This window comes from Tinamus guttatus, unplaced genomic scaffold (assembly GCF_059628265.1).
Source record: "Tinamus guttatus ecotype Peru unplaced genomic scaffold, ASM5962826v1 Tinamus_guttatus_pri_ptg000463l, whole genome shotgun sequence".
In the NCBI taxonomy this organism is placed as follows: Eukaryota; Metazoa; Chordata; class Aves; order Tinamiformes; family Tinamidae; genus Tinamus; species Tinamus guttatus.
Window position 1 is genome coordinate 157552 of NW_028288997.1, and position 19743 is coordinate 177294.

At 70.5% G+C, this 19743-nt stretch overlaps 4 protein-coding genes across 4 annotated transcripts; 1 reads left to right on the plus strand and 3 right to left on the minus strand.

Annotated features, from left to right (window-relative positions):
* Positions 1-24: 24 nt before the first annotated feature.
* ATXN7L3 (ataxin 7 like 3) lies at positions 25-3483 on the plus strand. The gene is made up of 12 exons (XM_088532625.1): positions 25-142; positions 275-407; positions 763-934; positions 1153-1250; positions 1647-1669; positions 1755-1800; positions 2032-2063; positions 2170-2238; positions 2428-2471; positions 2581-2652; positions 2909-3042; positions 3308-3483. Exons 1-12 carry the CDS (start codon positions 92-94, stop codon positions 3454-3456), a joined length of 1023 nt encoding a protein of 340 aa, XP_088388751.1. The 5' UTR covers positions 25-91; the 3' UTR covers positions 3457-3483.
* A 2144-nt stretch (positions 3484-5627) lies between these two features.
* TMUB2 (transmembrane and ubiquitin like domain containing 2) lies at positions 5628-7538 on the minus strand. Its single transcript, XM_088532603.1, has 3 exons — positions 7463-7538; positions 6378-6903; positions 5628-5980 (listed from the first exon to the last, which is right to left on the minus strand). The coding sequence occupies exons 2-3, from the start codon at positions 6890-6892 to the stop codon at positions 5638-5640; spliced, it is 858 nt and encodes a 285-aa protein (XP_088388729.1). The 5' UTR covers positions 6893-6903; positions 7463-7538; the 3' UTR covers positions 5628-5637.
* Positions 7539-8293: 755 nt separating this feature from the next.
* Positions 8294-11306, minus strand: ASB16 (ankyrin repeat and SOCS box containing 16). The gene is made up of 5 exons (XM_088532602.1): positions 10997-11306; positions 10352-10619; positions 9162-9654; positions 8561-8674; positions 8294-8479 (listed from the first exon to the last, which is right to left on the minus strand). The coding sequence occupies exons 1-5, from the start codon at positions 11304-11306 to the stop codon at positions 8294-8296; spliced, it is 1371 nt and encodes a 456-aa protein (XP_088388728.1).
* A 722-nt stretch (positions 11307-12028) lies between these two features.
* On the minus strand, positions 12029-14999 carry HROB (homologous recombination factor with OB-fold). The gene is made up of 11 exons (XM_088532667.1): positions 14985-14999; positions 14822-14872; positions 14501-14561; positions 13896-14086; positions 13634-13717; positions 13399-13539; positions 13140-13248; positions 12805-12890; positions 12610-12726; positions 12276-12459; positions 12029-12102 (listed from the first exon to the last, which is right to left on the minus strand). Exons 1-11 carry the CDS (start codon positions 14985-14987, stop codon positions 12029-12031), a joined length of 1101 nt encoding a protein of 366 aa, XP_088388793.1. The 5' UTR covers positions 14988-14999.
* Between the last annotated feature and the right edge of the window lie 4744 nt (positions 15000-19743).

Genomic DNA, 19743 nt, shown 5'->3' on the forward strand with positions numbered 1-19743 from the left:
CGACGCGGCCCCTGCCTCCCGCAGCGCAGCGCGACCCCAGCCCGTGCCGTGCTATGTGCGTTGGGCGTCGCTTCTCCACGAGCGTTTGCAAATGAAAATGGAGGATATGTCTTTGTCTGGCCTGGATAACAGCAAACTGGAGGTGAGCGGGGGGCTTCGCCGCCGCCCCGGCGGTCGCGGCGCCCTCGGGGCCGGCCCGGTGCCCCGTTTGTCCGCTGCGGCCCGGCGCGGGACCCCGCGGGCCCTGACGGCTCCGCGCGCCCTCCCGCCGCAGGCCATCGCGCACGAGATCTACACGGAGCTGGTGGAGGATGCCTGCCTGGGCCTCTGCTTCGAGGTGCACCGCGCCGTCAAGTGCGGCTACTTCTTCCTGGACGACACGGACCCCGACAGCATGAAGGACTTCGGTGGGTGCCGGGGGACGGGGAGCATCCCGGTCCCGGTCCCGGCCGGCAGCACCGTGCGGAGGCCGCTGTGGGGACCGGCTGTCACCACTGGCCACGACCTTGGCGCAAGGGAGGAAAAACATGGAGGACATTGTGGGTGGTGGGTTCTGTTTTGGGAGCGGATGGGGTTGGAAACGCTGCCGCGACACCCCAGGCGTTTAGTGGTGGCCGGAGAAGCCCCGTTTCCCTGGGGACACCTCGGTCATTAAGTCATGTGGGACCTGTGGGCTCGTTCGCTCGCCCCCCGGCGCGGTGGCTTCCCGTAGGCCCCATCCAAGCGGGAAGGGGCCGGGGCTGACGCGTGCGCCTCCCGCAGAGATCGTGGACCAGCCCGGCGTGGACATCTTCGGGCAGGTCTACAACCAGTGGAAGAACAAGGAGTGCGTGTGCCCCAACTGCAGCCGCAGCATCGCCGCCTCCCGCTTCGCCCCGCACCTCGAGAAGTGCCTGGGCATGGGCCGCAACAGCAGCCGCATCGCCAACCGCAGGTGAGGCGGCCCCGGCGCCGCGGCCCACGGCGCGGAGGGGACCCGGCTCCTCCCGGAGAGCGTGTCCCCTGTCTCCTCCTCTGATGGTCACCGCTGTCCAAGCCAGGGGCTTTGGCTCCTCTGTCCCCCTGGGCTGGCCTGGGGAGCAGGGACATGGGCTGGGCATGGGGGCACGGGGACAGTCGCGGGGGGCTGACCCCCGTCCCGGCCCTCGGCAGGATCGCGAGCAGCAACAACATGAACAAGTCGGAGAGCGACCAGGAGGACAACGACGATATCAATGACAACGACTGGTCCTACGGCTCCGAGAAGAAAGGTGGGAGCGCGTGGGGGTGGCAGGCGGGCAGCCGCCTCGCTGGCGGGTCCCTGGTCACCCTGTACCGCCCAACATGAGGGGGGTGGAGGAAAGGAAAGCTTCCTACTCCCTGCCTGAGGAAGAGGATGGTCCTGGCAGGCTGTTTGTGTGTGGCCCTCGTGCCTTCTCCGGGTGTTTATGCAGGGTTAAAGCAGCCGAGCGCGAGCTTGGTGTTCTCCATACCGGAGCTCCCTGCCTTGGCCTGTCCCCTCTCGCTGGGGACAGGAATGTCCCCTGTTGCAGTCCCAGCAGCGCCGGCGTGTCCCGTGTAGCTGCAGGGTGGATCTGGCCTCACAAATTTGGGGTCAAATCAACCCAACAAGGTGAAAACCGCCTGTTTTCTCTCCCTTTCCCTAGCAAAGAAGAGGAAATCGGATAAGGTGAGTGCAGAGGGTCGGGCGGTCCCCGCGGGGGACAAGGGGACGTGTCGGTGCCGCGCGCCCCATGGCCCTGTTCTCCTTGCAGAACCCCAACTCGCCCCGGCGCTCCAAGGCCCTCAAGCACAAGAACGGTGAGGGGGCGGGGCCAGGCGAGGGGGTGGGGCCAGTCCACGCAGGGGGCGGGGCCACGCTGGGTGGGAGGGGTTTGTGCAGGGAGCTCCGGGCAATCGGGCTGCCCTGCAGTGGGGGAAGGGCGTGGCTTGGACACGGGGGCGGGGCGTTTTGGCTCCAGGGCGGGGCTTATTTGGGGGCGGGGCTCTTGCTGACATGGGGCCCTGCTCTGGGGCCGTCCCCCGTTCCAGGCGAGCTCGGCGGGAACCCCGATCCCTTCAAGGTGAGTCCGCCCCGCTGTCCCCTGCTGTCCCCTCCCGCGCGCTGGCCCGGGGGCCCGTGTCCCCGGTGCCCGGCGCGGCCGTGACGCTGCCCTCCGTGCCCCGCAGTACAGCAACTCGGCGGGCATCAACTACGAGACGCTGGGCCCCGAGGAGCTCCGCACGCTGCTCACCACGGTGCGTGGCCCGCGGGCGCCGCGGCAGGGGGGCGAGGGCGACCGGGCAGCGCGCGATTCCCGGGCAGAAATCCCGTCCCGGTGCGTCTTCATGTGGAGAAATCCCCGCGGTGGGTCCCGGGGCACATGCGGTTGGTCTCGGGGTGGCGGGAGAGCTGCTCGCCCGCTCAGCCGGCCCTTCTCTCCGCAGCAATGCGGGGTCATCTCCGAACACACCAAGAAGATGTGCACGAGGTGAGCGCGTCCCGCCGCCGGGAAGGGCCGCCGGGGGCTCCCCAGGGCGCCTGGACTCGCGCGGGAGCCGGGAAGGGGCCTCGCGCGAGCGCCGTGTCTCCTCCGGCAGGTCCCTGCGGTGTCCCCAGCACACGGATGAGCAGCGGAGGTCGGTCCGCGTTTACCTGCTCGGTCCCTCCGCGTAAGTGAGCGCACGGATGGGGCCGGCGGGGGGACGCGGCGCTGTCACCGGTGCCAGCAGCCTGGCTGTGAACAGCGGTGGCGGCACGGGTGGCACAGGGATGGCTACGGGGGCGCTGGGGTGGCAGGGAGGGGACAGGAGCACAGGGATCTGCAGCGGGGAGCCTCAGCGAGTCCCGGTGAACGAGTGGGGAGGCCGGGACAGCACCAGCGGCTTCATTGCCTGGCCTGGGGACACGTGTCACCTCTGTGGCCAGGTCCCTGCCCGAGGCCGAGGGCAGCGTGGAGAACGACGGCTTCGACGTGGCCGAGAGCCAGGCCCTCATGAGCCGCCTGCAGTGGGACGGCTCCTCCGACATCTCGCCCTCCGACTCGGCCTCCTCGAAAGCCAGTGAGTGTTCGAGCGGTTCGGGCCCCGCGGGGACGCGGCTGCTCACGGCTCTCGGTCCCCAGAGTCCCCTCAGCATAAGAGGAGCCACAAGTGCAGCCAGCCCGAGTCACCTCAGAGGGTCCCTCTGTGTCACTGTCACCCCTATTCCTGGGTGCGGGGCCATCCCCGAGCTTGGGGACAGGTTTCCCTGGGTGGGGGGCTCTGCTGGGGGGCTGCTGTTTCGGGACAGGGGGTCTGAGCCCGAGCGCCCGCGTCCACCCCGCAGGTACCAACAACTCGGAGTCGCGCAAGACCAAGAAGAAGAAGCCCCACCTGGGGCTGGTGAGCGGCGCCCCGGGGCTCGGCCCCAGCAAGAAGAAGAAGCCGAAGCCGCCGGCCCCGCACACCCCCAGCATCTACGACGACATCAACTGAGCGCGGCGGAGCCGCCCGCGCCGGGGCGGCCGCACGGACACACGGACAGAGCGGCCCGGGCGGCCCCCCCGGCCACGCGCAGGGACCCCGGGGACTCGGTCACCCCCGCCGGGGGGGCAGGTGGCGGCCTTGGGGAGGGCGGGGAAGGGGCTGGATGTGCCCCCCCCGCCATCGCTCCCCCTCGCCCCGTCCTGCCTCCCTCCCGGTGCCTCTATTTATTCTGTGACGTCGGTTTTGTACTTGGGGCCTCATCCTGGTGGGGGGGGCTCGCAGACGGGGGCACGAACCCCCCCATGAGCTGCCCCCTCCCGTGGCAAATGCCCCCCCACTTGCTCTGCAGAGCCCCCTGCCCCCATCCAGCCGGGGGGGGCAGGTTCAGGTCTCCAGGGCCGGTCTGGACCGGACCGGGACCGGAGCGGGGGCGGGGGGCAGATTCCCTTGTGCCCCCCCCGCTGCGGGGCCGGTGCTCGCGGGTCGGGCTGGCTCAGGATGGGGGGAGCAGACACGCACCCCCCATCGCCAGCCCCACATTCGCTGTCACGAGTTGGGGCCGGCGTCGGGCCTGTCCGGGGGGTCTGCATGCGGCGTCTGTGGCGGTGGGGGCTCTTTGGGGGGGCACCCAGGGCCGCTTGGATGAGGAGGGGGCTGGAAAGTGGACTGTACCCCCCCCCGCCCCCATGCAGAGGGTGACAGAGGGGGTGCAGGCCGGTGCCAAGGCCTTGTCCTCCTGTCCCCTTGTCCTCGGGCTGGTGACCCTGGGGCAGCTCTGTGTCCCTGTCCCTGTGTGTTTGGGCCCCCCCACCACAGCCGGGGCGTCCATGGTGGTGGCTGTTGCTCTTGCTGTTGTTTGTTCCCCCTCCGCGCGGCCCTGCCCTCGGGTTGGAGGCACCTGCAGGGACACGGGGACCCTCGGGTGGCCTCCGCGTGGGGACCAGGGCCCTGCTGTGCTGGCACGGGGAGGACCCGTCCCGCTGTCCCCTTGGTCCCTGCCTGGATTTCTGCCCCCTCCTTCCCTCCGTTTTTCATCGCAGAGAAGCAGGGACACAGCCGGGCGCCCTAGGGGACAGGGACCCTCCCCGTGTCCCCTCCCGGCGGTGGCAGCGCGGCCAGCTCCCCACGGGGGTCTTGCAAATTATGGTGCTCTCGATTCTGGATTCACTTTTGTTTTCAAACTGCTGCTAAAGGAGATTGCTCGGGTGGGGGGTCCCGCTCCCCCCGTGTCACCGCGCTGGCCCCAGGCCCCCAAAGTGCTTTTTGGGGGCGGGGGTGTCCGTTGCCAAAGGGGCCCTGGGGGGGTCCCGGCCGGGCGCGCGCGTAGCCGGTCTCCGTGTGCACCACGGCCAGGTCCCCCCGCCAGCACCGTCCTCGCGACGGGGACGGTGACAGCCCCGGGCCCAGGACCCGCCACTCGGGGCACCCCGGGGCCCCGCGGCGGCCGCACTGCACTGCGTGGGCTTGAGCCTTTTATTTTTGCATAACGTGATCCATCCCGTACAGGTAGTTGAGGTCTGTGTGTCCCCGTCGCGGGTTGTGGCTGCCCCCCTCCCCTGTAAATAAAACTGCATCTTGACTTGGTATGTGCAGCGCGGGGCTGGCGTGCGGGGATGGGGACGCGGCGTGACGCGTGTCCTGGCCCGGGGGACCCCGCAGGGCCCTGCCCGCTGCTGCCCTCGCCCTGAAGGTGCGTCCGAGTCCAAGTGTTTTTTACCCCAATGGGGCCGGGGGGTGGACGGGAAAAGGCCGGGAGGCTCCAGGCCCTGCCTGGGGGCCGCGTTCGAAGCGCGTTGTTTGTGCAGCTGTGGAGCCGCCTGATGCTTTAAGCGCGTTGCTTGTCCGGGTGCGGAGCCCCGCAGCGTCTCGAGGGTGCCCCGAGGAGCGCGGGGAAGAGCCTCGCCTAAAGTTGCTCCGTTTATTGGCTTTAAAAAGTCTCTCGGAGAAGTTGCAGCCGCTCCGGCTGCGCGCGGCGGGGAGCCCAGCGGCCACCGCCGCCAGCGCAGCCCGGCCCTGCCCCACTGCTCGGGGCCACCGACGCGGGCAGCGACGTCCCGCGCAGGGGACGCGGCCTCGTGCCGCAGGGACACGCGGGCACCCGTCCCTGCAGCATGGGGGACAGTCCCGTTTCCCGCCACCCCGCGCCGTCCTTTGTCCCTAGGACGCGGCGGGGAGCAGCCCCGCCGGCTCCTACCGGCCGTACATGCCGAACACCAGGAAGCTGAAGAAAACGGTGACGCCGACCAAGGAGACGGTGGCCGGCGCCGTGAAGAGCTGCCGGTAGTTGATGCGGAAGTACCAGGCGACGGCCAGCAGCACCACGAGCGCCGGCACCACGAGGCCGCCGGCCCCGGCGGCGCGGGCAGCGGGCGCCGCGGGCTCGGGCAGCGCCGCGGCGGCGCCGGGCGACACGTGGCAGTGGATGACGCAGTTGTCGGCGATGTCCAGGGAGCGCAGGGTGCGCGCCGGGTCCTGCAGCAGCTGCCCGCGGTAGATGAACTTCATGCGGCTCTCCTGGCCCGGGAAGTGTTTGCTTGGGAAGGACACGGGGAGACGGGGGGTTAGAAAGGGTGTCCCCAGGGTGCTGGTACGTGGGGACCTGCCCCGCGCTGTTCCTGGGTGCCTGGGGACAGCCCCAGGGCTTGGCCAACAGCAAGGACAAGGCTGCAGCGGCGGCAGGGACAGCGCGGCCAGCTGGGGACGGGGACGCCTGGGGACAGCGCTGCCACTGGCACCGCTTCATCCTTTAACCCAAGAATCTCCTGGTAGGGAGAGAAAGGAGCCCGCAGCCCTGCTGACCAGGTGACAGCGGGGGGTTACTGACAACCTGCTGCGGTTTGATGCCTCGGTGTCCCCAGCGCTGCGCGCGGGGTGGCAACCCCCCTCGGGGCGTCCCCGGGGTGTCCCCGTGCCCTGCGCGGGGGCTTTACCTCTTGAGGACGCCCACGGTGTCCTCGGGCCGCACCAGGGCCACCTCCTCGGTGTCGTTGAGGAACTTGAGCCGCACCTTGATGAGGCCGGCGCAGAGGCCGCCGCCCGCCGGGGCCGCCCCGGTGCCGCTCTCGCCGCCCGCGGGCCGCGCGGACGCGCCGCGGATGTCCAGGAGCCGCTCCAGGCCGGAGTCCCCGGCGCCGCCGCCGCCATCCCCCTGCTCCGGCCCCCGGCCGCCCGCAGCCCCTGCGGCCTCTTCCGCTTTTTCCTCCGCGGTTTCGGGGACCCCGGCGGGCTCGGGGGGCGCGGGGGCCCCGGCGGCGGCCACGCGGCTCAGCCGGATCACGGCCGCGTCCCCCGTGGCCACGATGGTGCCCAGGAGCTGGTTGCTGCTGTCGGCGACGTACGTGGAGAGCCAGGCCAGGACGAGGGCGAGCGCCAGCGCCGCGGCGCCGGCCACCAGCGTCACCTCGTCGCCGAGGCCGCCGACGAGCGTCGCGCCGGGGGGCTCCATCGCCGCGGGCGCTGCGGGGACGACGCCGTGACGGGGTGTCCGCTGCGGGGGACAGCAAGGGGCCGCGGCCCCCGGTCCCCTCCGCGCGGACCAGCCCCACGGAACCGCGCGGGGACGCTGAGCGCAAAGGCCGCCGCGGGAAGGGACGTTGACCCGGGGCACAGCCTGGGCCCTGCGCCCGCCCCGGGAAGGGCACGGAGCCCGGGAACGCGCCGGTTTCCTCGGGAAGCTGCTGCCCCCCGGCCGGGACGAGGAGGGGTGGGGGGGGGAGGGGGCCGGGCTCTGATGGGGGGGCCGGGGGGGGCAGCCCTTATATTGGGGAGGGGGCGGCTGGATGGGAGGGGGGGGGGACCCGTTTGGGGCATCTGGGACAGAGGTGGGGGGTGTCGGGGGCACCGGGAGAGCCCGGGGACTCAGGGAGGGCTGCGGGGGGGGGCACCGGGGGGGTCACGGGCGCTCGAAGGGGGCCCTGGGAGGGGCGGAGCGGCCGGAGGGAGGGGAGCTCGGGGGGGGGGGGTCAGGCCCCGGGGGGGGGGGGGGGATCCGCCGGCCCCGCCCCGCCGCACTCACCGCGTCCCGCGGCCGCCGCGCGCCGGAAGCGCCACGTCACGTCACGTGACGTCACGGCACGTCACGGCCCCGCCGCGCGGCCGGGAGGGGGAGGAGCCGTGGGGCGCGTCACGGGGACGAGCCACGCCCACCAGGCGGGGCGGGGGCGCGCGCTGATGACGCAGGCGCGCGCTGCGGGGGGGAAAGGAAAGGGGAGGGGCCAGGCGCGCGGACCCCGCCCCCGGGCCTGGCGGAAGTGGGTGGGGCCCATGGGGAAAGGTCGGGGCGGGGCTAGAGGGGCGGGGCTAGAGCGGTTGGGGCGGGGCTACAGGCGCGGCGGGGGGAGGGCGCGGGGCGGCGCCCGCTGCCTCGGGCGCTTCGCTCCCCCCTCCCAAGCCCTTCCCTTCCCCCAGGTCTTGTCACCCCCCTCATGACCCCATGCCCCCCCCCCGGCTCTGTCACCCCTCAGGACCCCCCCCCCCGCCTGTCACCCCCTCCAGCCCCTGACACCCCCCTCAAGGCCTCACACCCCCTCCAGTCCTATCACCCCTCAGGGGCTGGTGCCCCCGCTCTCCCCCCAGGACTTTGTCCCCCCTATCTCCGCCAGCCAGCCCCCGCCCCAGCCCCTGTCACCCCTCAGGGCTCCTTACCCCCCGCCATCACCTTCCTTGTCCCCCTGTTCCCCCTCCAAAGGCCCTGCTCCCGGCGGGGGGTGGCAGCCCCCTCCGCACCCTCACGTCCCCAAGGTGGTGACAGGAGAGGCCACAGCACGAGCCACCGTCGCCTTTATTGGCCACCCGGCTCCTTGCTGCGGAGCAGGCGGGGGGTCCCGTTTCGGTGCCGGGAGGGCTCTCAGGAGATGACGCCCTCGAGCTGCAGCTGCAGGTAGCGGCGCAGGGCGGGCGGCAGGGCCAGCTTGGGGACGGCCGCGTGGCAGCGCGCGCCCAGGTGCCGCCGCAGCGCGCAGCGCGCCAGGTGCTGCAGCCGCCGCGGCTGCCCCGCCGCGCGCCGCGCCGACTCGTAGAAAGCCGCGTGCTCCTGGCGCGGGGGACACGGAGCCGCTCGGATGGCGGCGGGGACACCCCCGCCGCCCGCCGTCCCTCCCGCCGCCCGCCCTACCTGCCACAGCTCCGGCGGCACCGCGTCCGCCCAGCCCTCGGCGGGCGGCACGCGCTCGCACGCGTTGAGCACCACCTCGAGCGCCCGCGGGCAGCGGCAGCAGAACTTGAGCATCTGCGGGGCGCGCGCGTGAGCGGCGCCGCGCGTGTCCCCGAGGCGAGGCCCCCGAGGCACCCCGCGCATGTGCCCACGGCGGCGCCGTGCGTGTGAGCAACGCCGCGAGTGTCCCCGAGCCGCCCCGCGAGTGTCCCCTGAGCTGCCCCACAGGTGTCCCCAGAGCCGCCCCATGCGTGTCCCCCGAGGCACGCCGTGCGTGTACCCGGAGATACCCCGCGCGTGTCCCGGGAGCCGCCGCGCGAGTGTCCCCAGAGCCACCCCACACATACCCCCTGAACCAGCTCGCACGGGTTCTGGAGCTGCCCTGCCCGTGTCCCCAGAGCCACTTCGCGTGTATCCCCCAAGCTGCCCCGGGCGTGTCCCTGCAGCCACCCCACACGTGTCCTTTTAGCCGCCCCGGGCGTGTCCCCGGAGCCACCCCACATGTGTCCCCCGAGCTGCCCCGCGCGTGTCCCCAGAGCCGCCCCGCGGCGCCCCGGCCCACCTTGGGGTGCACGGGCCCGGCGCCGTGGTCGAGCAGGAGGGCGATGGTGCGCTCGGGCTGCAGCGCGCGGTGCTCGTCGACGGCGTGCAGCGCGCAGTCGAGCGGCGTGTAGCCGGCGCAGTTGGTGACGGCGGCGCGGGCGCCGTGGCGCAGCAGCAGCCGCACCAGCCCGTGCTGCCCGTTGCTGCAGGCGTTGTGCAGCGGCGTGTGGTCCTTGCGGCCCGCGGCGCGCGGGTCGGCGCCGGCCGCCAGCAGCCGCTGGGCCACGCGGCAGTAGCGCTCGGCGTCGGCGGGGCGCTCGGCCGCGGCGCACGCGGCGTTGAGCGGCGTCTCGCCCTCGCCGCTGCGGCGGCCCGGCTCGGCGCCGTGCCGCAGGTAGAGCTCCACGTGCGCCTCCAGGCCGTGCCGCGCCGCCACGTGCAGCGCCGTGAGCCGCCGCTGCCGCGTGCCCAGGTTCACGCGGGCGCCGTGCGACAGCAGCAGCTCCGCGCACCTGGCCCCGGGGCACCGCGGGGGTGAGGAGCGGCCCGGCCCGTGGCCGCCCCGTTGCCCCTTCCCGCCTGCCGGTGCCGCCGAGGTGGCAGAGGACGGGGGCAATGAGCTGCGGGGGGCCGGGGGCTGCCCCAGGGGCGCGGGGGTGGCCTGGGGGCGTGGCCTGGGAGGGGCGTGGTATGAGTGTGGAGGGCGTGGCCTGAGAGGGGCGTGGCCTGACAGTGAAACGTGCCGTGTTGGGGGCGTGGCCAGCCAGGCATGAGGCGTGGCCTGCGTGGGGGTGTTACTGGGGGGCGTGGCCACTCTGGGGGCGTGGTTTTCCCCACAAGGAAGGGGGTCATCATGGGTTGGGGGTGGGGCTTTGTGGAAGGCGGAGTTAATCATGCAAATGAACAGGGGGTATATGAATAGGGTGGGGTGTGTGGGAGGGGCTTGGCATGCAGATGAGGCCAGGGTGGGTGGGGTTCATGATGCAGGTGGCTCCCATGGGGGTGGAGCTTCGCGAGCAGATGCTCTTCTGCAGGTGGGCGGAGCTCCACACGCAGATGAGTTTGGTGTGGGTGGAGCTTGGTATGCAAATGATACCCGTGGGAGGTGAAGCTCTGCACGCAAGTGATGCCTGTGGGGGGGAGGGGCTTGGCATGCAGATAGCCCCCATGTGGGCGGGGCCGGCATGCAGATGAGGGGGCGGGACCTACGGCAGGCTCTGCGGGTGGGTGCAGAGGTGCAGCGGGGCCAGCCCCTCGTCGCAGAGCACGTTGGGGTCGGCGCCGAAGGCCAGGAGCAGGCGGGCGCAGTCGAGGTGGCCGCCGGCCACGCAGTCGTGCAGCGCGGCCCGCCCGCCCACCACGGCGTCCACGGCGGCGCCCTGCAGCACCAGGTGCCGCGCGCAGTCGCGGTAGCCGCGGCCGGCGGCCACGCGCAGCGGCGACGTCTGCTTCGCGCGGGGGCTCAGCACCCACAGCCCTGCGGGACCCGGCCCCGTGAGCGGGGACGCCGTGGCACCACCGCGCCAAAGGGGAGGAGCAGGGTGGGAGACCCGGCTACTTAGACCCATGTTGGGGATGGAGGGGGGACCCAGCTGGGCTCGAGGCCACCTGGGAACACAGGACCCCCCTGTTCATCAAGGGGGATGGGTGCAAAGCGGGGACAGGCTCCTGGGCACCGGGCAGGGCAGCTCTGGGCTCTGTGCAGCCCCTGGGCCCAGGGGGATGAAGCCCCCCCAGGACTCTTCCCCTTCTGCCCCAAAAGCACCTTCCCATCCCCATGCCCATGCCCATGCCCCCCAGTGCCTTGATGCCACCCCGTTCCCGGGAGGAGCCCCCTGGGGGGGGTCCCCGTACCCAGCTCGGGCTCCCACAGCAGCTCCTCGGTGACCGTCTCCACGATGACGTTGGCGGTGCTCTCGTCCCTGAAGATGCTCTTGACGCGCAGCAGGTCGCCGGCGTAGAGCGCGTTGTGCACGGCCGGGTCGCGGCAGCGCGGCGGGCGCCGCGCGGGCGCCGGGGGCCGCGGCGGGCCGGGCGGCAGGAGGCGGCGCGCGGCCGACTCGCGCGCCAGCGCCCGCCGCCGCTCCTCGCGCTCCAGCAGCTCCCGCTGCAGCCGCAGCGAGCGCAGCGCCGACGAGCTGAACGCGAAGGTCTCATGGGCCATGGCGGGGGGCACGGGCACGGCACGGAGGGCTCTGGGGGGACAGCGAAGCGCCCCGGGCGCCAGCCCCGCGGTTATAAATAGGGCTGTGCCCGCGTGCCCTGCGTGCGACTGCTCAAGCAGGAGTGCGAGCCGGGCAGCCCTATAAATAACTGCCCCTTGTGGTAAACAGGGTCACGTTGGCTCGGCCCTGCCAGGGATGTTAACCTCTTGGTGGGTGCAAAGCGGGGACGGGCTCCTGGGCACCAGGCAGGGCAGGTCTGGGCTCTGTGCAGCCCCCGGGTCCCAGGGGGATGAAGGAGGGCAGGGGAGAGCGGCCCTTGCCCTGTGCCCCCAGCCCAAGGGGTTCTTTGGTGCAAGGTGAGTGCGGGACCCCTAATTCTGCCCTAGACTTGGGGCGCTGCAGATCAGAAACCACCTGTGCTGGGGGCAATGGGCACCACTAGCCTCCCCCAGCAGGGCAGCCACATGAGACAAAACGTGGGCAGCTCAGGACACAAAACAGAAATAGCCCTTTAATGCAGGTTGGGGAGCAGAGAGGGGCTGGGCTGCCCGGGGAGGAGCGGCAGGACAAGGAGGTGATGAATCTGCGTCCACACAGGGTTCTCCAGGACTGTCCAGCTCTCAGGACGTGACACAGCAGTGAGAACGCGGAGAGGAGGCCGGAGCGGCCCGGCCGCGGTTCAGCCCGGCCCTTGGCACCAGTGGCCGCCTCCTCCGCGCGCTCAGCAGGCATCGGCGTGCGCCGGTGCCGAGAAGAAGTCCTCGGGCAGCTCGCCCAGGAGCCCGTCCAGGTCGTCTGCGCGGGAGGGTGAAACGCGGGCGTCAGTCGTGGCTTGTGCAGGAACGGGGAATTGACTCTGCACGCCGGGGACGCCTTGAGAGGAGCCTCGTCTTGGCCCTTAGGAGGGAGGCCAGGGACGCCCAAGCCCCACGACTTGGTTTCTGCCCATGCTGCAGGGTCCAACTCACCCACGTCGCAGCCGGTGGCTCCCGGGGGCTCTTCTCGCCTGGGCCCGTAGCTCTCCGGGTGCAGCGAGAAGCCTCCAGGCGCCTGCTCGGAGCTGCGGCTGTTTGTCCGGGATGGTCCCCAGTCCTCAGGGACAGGGACGCCCTGGGCTGGATGGTCCCGCTGTAACCCAGCCCGGGCAGAGACCTGTGACAACAGGCCAAGCAGAATTGGGGACCGCAGCAGGTCCTCCCAAGCTTCCCCCTTAGCCTGCTGTCCCTGGCTTGGGTCCCTTCTGCAGGGGCCCCCAGGAGGTCCCTGGTCCCGCCAAGGCCACCTCCACGGGGCCCCCCTCACCGCGTGCTGCTCCGGCTGCGACGAGCCGCCCTCGCTCTCGGGCGGGTAGATCTTGAGCAGGTTGTTGGGGGTCACGTTGAGGTAGTGGTTGCGGTGGGACGGGGAGAAGACGCCCACCTGCACGGGGACACAGCGGGGTCCGCGGGGGTCCCCGTGCCCCCGCCGGCGCCTCCCGGCCGCCCCTGCGCCCCGAACCTGCTTCAGGAGCAGCACCGAGCCGGGCCGCAGGTCGCTCTGCCTCTCCTCCAGCAGCACGCGGTGCACCGTGCCCTGCATCTCCCCTGCGCGCGGGGGCAAACGGGAGCGTCAGCGAGCGCGGAGGAGCCCCAGAGCCCGGACACGGCGCACGGTGTCCCCCAGGCCCCGAGCTGACCGGCCTGGAGCGTCGCAGCCACCCCAGTGCCCCGCGGACAGGTGAGGGGACGGGATTGCAGGTGGCGCTGGGTCCCCGCAGGCCGTTTCTGCATCTCCGCGGGCTCCGGGGCGCCAGAGCGAGGGCTCCCCGTTGTCCCCCCGCAAAGCGCACGTACCGGTCGGGTCCCTGAACACAGCGCCGGCATCAACGTTACTCCTCGTCAGCGTCTTGATCATCACGGCCATGCTGGGCACCTTGTTCTTCGGGAGCTGCTTCAAGGCTGCCTGTGTGCACAGACCCCGTTAAGCCAACAACGTCCCCAAAGATGTGCCCGGCCACCCACGGGACACGCACGGCCGAGCAGAGAGCTGGGCACCAGAGCCCCTCCGAGGGGACGGGCCGGGGGGCCGGGAGCCCCTCCGAGCCGCCCGTACCTTGCGCAGCACCATGACCACGCTGTAGGTGCGCAGGAAGCAGCCGGGGTCCCTCTCGTCCAGCCCCAGCTCCGTCTTCATGGCCACCCAGGGGCCCTTCCCGAAATCCTCCTCCGCAGGCGGCGGGGAGCTGGGCAGGTCCTCGGGGCACATGAGAGCTGCAGTCACCGCGTGGGAGCCCCGGGAACGTCCCGTCCAAAGAGCACCGGGGATTCACACCAGAGAAGGGGGTTACCTTGGTCCGCAGCTTTGCCAAGGCCCCGTGAGCCGGAGTTTGGGGAGTGGAAACCAGGATCTCCTCCAGGTGCCTCCCGGGGTGCTGAAGGGAGACAGAGATGTCACTTATGGTCACTGCTCCGCAGCGGAAGACCGGATCCAGGGGAGCTCCAAGATAGACCCTGTGCCCGGCAACTCCACCAGCCAAGAGCACAGGGACTTGGGAATGTTGACACCGCGGGAGCATGGATGGCCGCGGCTCCCCCATTCCCTGCACTTACCCGCTGCTGCGGCAGGATCCCGGCAGGTCCCGGGAAGCGGCGCCTCTTGGGCAGCGCGGGGCCGCGGGGGACAGCGCAGGGGACCTTGCTGGCCGCGGCCACCAGCTGCACCAGGTGGTTGGTGACCACGGGCGTCTGCGGGGCGGCCTCGCGGGGCGGCTGCGCGGCCGCTCCCGGCGAGCACCCGTGTGCTTGGAAAAGCCCCGGAGCCCCGGGATTGGGAACGGGAGCCCGGGGGGCACCCGCGCTTAGGGCCGCCGGGCGGGGGGCACCGGCCGCGCTGGGCCGCAGCGCCAGCTTGGGAGCCGCATCCGGGGGCTCCCGCCCGCTCCCGCCGGCACCGGCGCATCCCGGCGGCGCCGGCTCCTGTCCCAGCCGCGGCTTCTTGCAGGGCGCCCGGGCGCAGTCCCAGCCCGCGGGCACCTCCAGCTCCATGCAGGCGGCCAGCAGCAGCGCGTTGTCCGCCTCGTCCTCCGCCGACGGCCCCCAGGACACCGGGGGGCCGGGGGCCCGGGCGCCCGCGGATCGGCCATCCCCACCGGAGAGCGGCCGCAGGCCGGGACGGGGCGGCGGGACGGGGACGGGGCCGGGGGGGCGGCCGGGGCCGTCGGGGGGCACGTGGGTCCCGAAGCGGTTCTCGGCGTCCTCCACGGCGGACAGGAAATCCTGCGGGGGGGAGAGGGGCCTCGTAGCCGCCGCGGGGGGAATTACCGACCCCGGGGGGGCGGTCCCGTCCCGGGGGCGGTCCCGGTCCCGGGAGGGGGGGCAGCACCCGGTCCTGCGTCCCTGGGGGCAGGAACTAAATAAACCAATATAAACTCAATAAAAGCAGCCCCCCCCCCCCCGCCGCCCCCGTTAACACTCCTCGTGGTCGGGGGGGTGAAGGCGCCGCCGGGAGCTCGCGGGTCCCCCCGCCCCGCGCTCACCTCGTCCGCGAGGTCCCCGTCGGTCCCGAGGAGCTGCTGGAGGCGCCGGGCCTGGAGGAGGGGGCAGACAGGGGGTTCGCCATGGTGGGGGGGGGGGCCCAAATCTGTCCCCCCCCCCCCCCCCCCCCCCCCCCGCCCCGCCGGCCCCCCGGCCCGGCGTTACCATGGCAGCGGCGCGGCCGCCCATGCGCGCGCGCGCGCGGCGGGCGGAGGCGGAAGTGCCGCGGCGGGACGCGAACCCGCGGCCCCGGGGGCAGGGCCGGGGCTGCCCCTTTAAGGCGGCGCGCGGGGAGCAACGGCCGCGCGTCCTGCCCGCCCCGTCCCCGTCCCCGTCCCCGTCCCCGTCCCGCCTCTCCGTCCCGGGGCCTCTTGTCCCCCTGTCCTGTCCGCTTGTCCCTCCGCCCTGTCCTCCTGTCCGTCCACCCTCCCCATCCACTTGCCCTTCTCTCCATTCGCCTACCTGTCCTGCCCGTCCATCGTGCCCATCCATCCATCCTGTCCCTTTGTCCCTCCATTTGCCCACCTGTTCTTTAACTTACTGTCCGTTTGCCCATCCATCCTGTCCATCCATCTGCCCTATATCCCTTTGCCATTCCTATGGGCCATTGCCCGCTCCCTCCTCTCCCACCATCCAGCCACCCATGTGTCCCTCTGCCCGTCCCCGCTGCCAGCCCCCATCCTGTCCATCCGTCTGTCCCATCCAGCCCCAGCCGTCTGCAGGGGGATGAGCAGCGGTGGCAGAGCCACGTGCAGTGCAGTCCCCTATGGGGTGTGTGGCCCCATGCAGGGTGCCCAGGGTGGATGTCGGGTGCCCATACAGGGTGCAGGTCCCCACACAGGGTGCCCATATGGGGCGCAGGGTGTCCATGTGGGGTGTGTAAATTCCGTATAGGGTGTGTGGCCCTGTGCAGGGTTCCTGTGCAGAATGTATGAGTCCCCTGTGGGGTGCAGGAGCCCCTGGGCAGTGTGTGCAGCCCCGTGCAAGGCTCCTCTGCAGGGTGCAGGGACCCCATGTGGGAGCAGGATGCCCAGGCAGGGTGCAGGGTCCCTATTTGGGGTGCAGAGTCCCTGTGAGGGGTAGAGGGTGCCTGGTCAGGGTGCAGGGGCCCTGTGTGGGGTTTTGGTCCCCAGGGAGCGTGGTGGATGCCCATGTGAGGTGCAGGGTGCCCATGCAGGGTCCCCAGGCAGGGTGCGAGGTCCCCATATAGACGGCAGGGTCCCCATGCAGGGCGCAGGTCTCCACACAGGGTCCCCATGCAAGGTGCAAGGTCTCTATGCAGGGTGCAGGTCCCTGTGCAGGGTCCCCATGTGGGGTGCAAGGTCCCTATGCATGGCACAGGTCCCCATGCAGGGTGCACGGTCCCCATGCAGGGCGCAGGTCCCCATGCAGGGTGCAGGTCCCCATGCAAGGTGCGGGGTCCCTATGTGGGGTGCAGGTCATCATGCAGGGTGCCTATGCAGGGTGCAAGGTCCCCATGCAGGGTACAGGGTTCCCATGCAAGGTGCAGGGCCCCCATGTAGGGTGCAAGGTCCCCATGCAGGGTGCAGGGTCCCCATGCAGGGTGCAGGGTCCCTATGTGGGTGCAGGTCATCATGCAGGGTGCAGGGTCCCCATTCAGGGCACAGGTCCCCATGCAGGGTGCAGGACCACATGCAAGGTGCAAGGTCCCCATGCAGGGTACAGGGTTCCCATGCAGGGTGCAGGACCCCATGCAGGGTGCAGGGTCCCCATGCAGGATGCAGGTCTCCATGCAGGGTCCCCAGGGTGCTCTTGGCATGGGGGTGCCCACGTGTCCCCCCGCGTGTGCGGCGGCCCCACGCGCACCTGCGTGCACACAGCGGTGCACACGTGTGCGTGCGCAGCGGTGCTCACGCCCCCCCGGCGCCGCGCCGTCCCCAGGGGCGCTCGCTCGCCGTGACTCACCGCATCCGCATCCGCGGCCGGGGCCGGGGCCCTCACCCGCGCGCTCCGTGATTCATCCCGCGCTGCCCCGGCCGCCGCACATGCTGCGCACCGTGCGCCACCGTCAGCCTGCGGCACACACGTGTGCGCCTGCACACCAGCCTGCCCCGCGCGTGCAGAAACACCCATGAACAGTCTGACACACGTCCTTGCTGCCACGAGCGTGCAATTGCACACCAGGCCTGCAAGGATGTGATGGGACGCAGGCAGCTCCGCACTAGCCTGTCGAACACTCCCACACGTGTGTTGTCCCATCCTTGTCCTGTGTTCACTGCACTTAGGGAAGAGGGTTCTTGTGCATGCACACTTGTGTGTGTGCCATTGCACACTAGCCTGTTGTGTACAATTCACACTTGCTCAGATTGTGTCATTGTGTGCCGGCCTGGGGCACACACACACACTGCCGCATGTGTGCAAGTGCACGTCAGCCCACGGCGTGCATGCATGCACACAAGCACAGGTACCTCTGTATGGTGCTTTATGGCAAATGCACCTGTGTGTGGTTGCTTGCACGTCTGTGGTGCACACGCATGCATATACATGTTGCTGCATGCTAGCCAGCAATGTGTGCATGCCCACACGTGTCATTACATGTCTGCCTGTGTGTGTGCATACACACACACAGACTTGTCATGCATGCCAGCCCACACTGCATGCATGCACACACATGTGCGTGTTGCTGTATGCCAATCTGCAGTGCACACATGCATACACAACACTGCATGCTGGCCCACACTGCATGCAAACATGCAAATGCGTGCCACTGCTCACTAGCCTTCAGTACATGCATGTACACGTGTGCTGTTGCACACCAACCCCCCACCACAGGCATGCACACACACGTAATTGCACACCAGTCTGCACTGCATGCACACACACATACACCCCATTGCATGATACCCTGCACCACATACATATGTGCCCGCACATATGCACTACGCACTGCCCCTTACTGCATGCACACGCACACACGTGCTGTTGCAATCTGCCTACGCTGCATGCACACACACACACGTATGCATTGCACACTACCCCTTACTGCATGCATACACAGGCACACACATGTGTGCTCTTGCACACATTATTTCTTACTGCATGCACATATGGGCACCAGTCATTGCAGAGCAACCTGCACTGCACACACACACACACGTGTGTGTTGTACACTATCCCTTACTGCATGCGTGCACACACAAGCACACACACATGTACTGCTACACAGCAACCTGCACTGCACACACACGTGTTGTACACTACCCCTTACTGCATGCATGCGCACACACACAAGAACACACGCGTGTGCTGTTGCACAGCAACCTGCACTACACGCACACGCACACTTGTGTTGCACACTACCCCTTTACCCAATGTATGCTCACACACACAAGCACACACGCGTGTGCTGCTGCACAGCAACCTGCACTGCACACACACACGTGTGTTGCACACTACCCCTTACTCCATGCATGTTCACACACACAAGCACACACACGTGTGCTGCTGCACAGCAACCTGCACTGCACACACGTGTGTTGCACACTACCACTTACTGCATGCATGCATGCACACAAGCACACAAGCGTGTGCTGCTGCACAGCAACCTGCACTGCACACACACACGTGTGTTGTACACTACCCCTTACTCCATGCATGTTCACACACACGAGCACACACACGTGTGCTGCTGCACAGCAACCTGCACTGCACACACGTGTGTTGCACACTACCACTTACTGCATGCATGCATGCACACAAGCACACAAGCGTGTGCTGCTGCACAGCAACCTGCACTGCACACACACACGTGTGTTGCACACTACCCCTTACTCCATACATGCATGCACACAAGCACACACGCGTGTGCCGCTGCACAGCAACCTGCACTGCACACACGTGTGTTGCACACTACCCCTTACTGCATGCATGCATGCACACAAGCACACAAGCGTGTGCTGCTGCACAGCAACCTGCACTGCGCGCGCGCGCACACTGCCCGCACGTGCATACGCGCACGCAAACACTCGCCCTTGCACACCAGCCCGCGCTCCACGCACGCGCGCGCACCCGCGTGCCGCCGCCGCGCGCTCCCGCGGCCCCTTTAAGGCGCGCGCCCGCGGCCCCGCAGCGCCCCGCCCACGGGGCGGGCGCAAAGGGGGGGGGAGCAGAAAGTCTATTTTTAGCACAGGGTTCCGTCACGTGACGGCGAGTGACGTCACCGAATGTTGTTGTCGGGGCGGGCGGGGCCGCCAAGATGGAGGCGCGGCGGGGCGCGCGCGGGGCGGGCGGGGCGCGCGCGGGGCGGCGCGCGGGGCCCCGGTAGCGCCCGCAGCGCAGGTAACGGCACCGGGGCGGCGGGGGGGGGGGGCACCGGCCGCCGTGCGTGCGCGGGAGTGGGGGTCGGTGCACCGGGGGGTGCCCCGTGCAACGGGGGCCGCGCCGCGGGGGGGTGCGGTGCAAGGCGGCGGGGGGGGGGGGGGCGCGTTGTGCAGCGCGGGGCGGCGCGGGGCCCGCGCGATGTGGCGGGGCGGGGGGGGCGGCGGGTTGCGCCGTGCACGGCGGGGGGGCCCGTGCATGGCGGGGGGGGGCGTCGTGCAATGCAGCGCGGGCCCCGCGCAATGCGGCGGGGGGGCCCCCGTGCACCGGGGGGGGGCTCGTTGTGCAATGCGGGGCGGCGGGGGGGGGGGGCGCGCATCCGCGGGGCCTCTGCGCCGCGCTAAGGCCCGGCGGGGGGGGGGGGGCCGCAGCGGGGCCGCTTGCAAGTGGGGGGGGGGCTCGTACCGGTTGTGCCCCCCCCCCCACGCGCTGATCCTGCGGGGGGGTCCCCCCAACAGGGGTCCCCCTGGGTGCATTGGGTGTGGGGGGGGCATGGCGGATCCCTGTGCGCCCCCCCCGGCATGCACAGGCAGCCGGGATGTCTCCAGGATGCAGGACGCGGGATGTGGGACGCGCTCCCTCCGTT

Excerpts from the sequence above, each read along its gene's own strand:
- ATXN7L3 (XM_088532625.1), top strand. The coding sequence starts at position 92 with ATGAAAATGGAGGATATGTCTTTGTCTGGCCTGGATAACAGCAAACTG. Across the intron at positions 143-274 it reads TGGATAACAGCAAACTGGAG|GCCATCGCGCACGAGATCTA; the intron begins GTGAGCGGGGGG and ends CTCCCGCCGCAG. Across the intron at positions 2,653-2,908 it reads TACCTGCTCGGTCCCTCCGC|GTCCCTGCCCGAGGCCGAGG; the intron begins GTAAGTGAGCGC and ends CTCTGTGGCCAG.
- TMUB2 (XM_088532603.1), bottom strand. The coding sequence starts at position 6,892 with ATGGAGCCCCCCGGCGCGACGCTCGTCGGCGGCCTCGGCGACGAGGTG. Across the intron at positions 5,981-6,377 it reads ACCGTGGGCGTCCTCAAGAG|CAAACACTTCCCGGGCCAGG; the intron begins GTAAAGCCCCCG and ends GTCCTTCCCAAG.
- ASB16 (XM_088532602.1), bottom strand. The coding sequence starts at position 11,306 with ATGGCCCATGAGACCTTCGCGTTCAGCTCGTCGGCGCTGCGCTCGCTG. Across the intron at positions 10,620-10,996 it reads GCTGTGGGAGCCCGAGCTGG|GGCTGTGGGTGCTGAGCCCC; the intron begins GTACGGGGACCC and ends CGGGTCCCGCAG. Across the intron at positions 8,480-8,560 it reads TGCCGCCGGAGCTGTGGCAG|GAGCACGCGGCTTTCTACGA; the intron begins GTAGGGCGGGCG and ends CCCCCGCGCCAG.
- HROB (XM_088532667.1), bottom strand. Across the intron at positions 14,562-14,821 it reads ACGGGGACCTCGCGGACGAG|GATTTCCTGTCCGCCGTGGA; the intron begins GTGAGCGCGGGG and ends TCCCCCCCGCAG. Across the intron at positions 13,540-13,633 it reads TGGCAAAGCTGCGGACCAAG|GACCTGCCCAGCTCCCCGCC; the intron begins GTAACCCCCTTC and ends ATGTGCCCCGAG.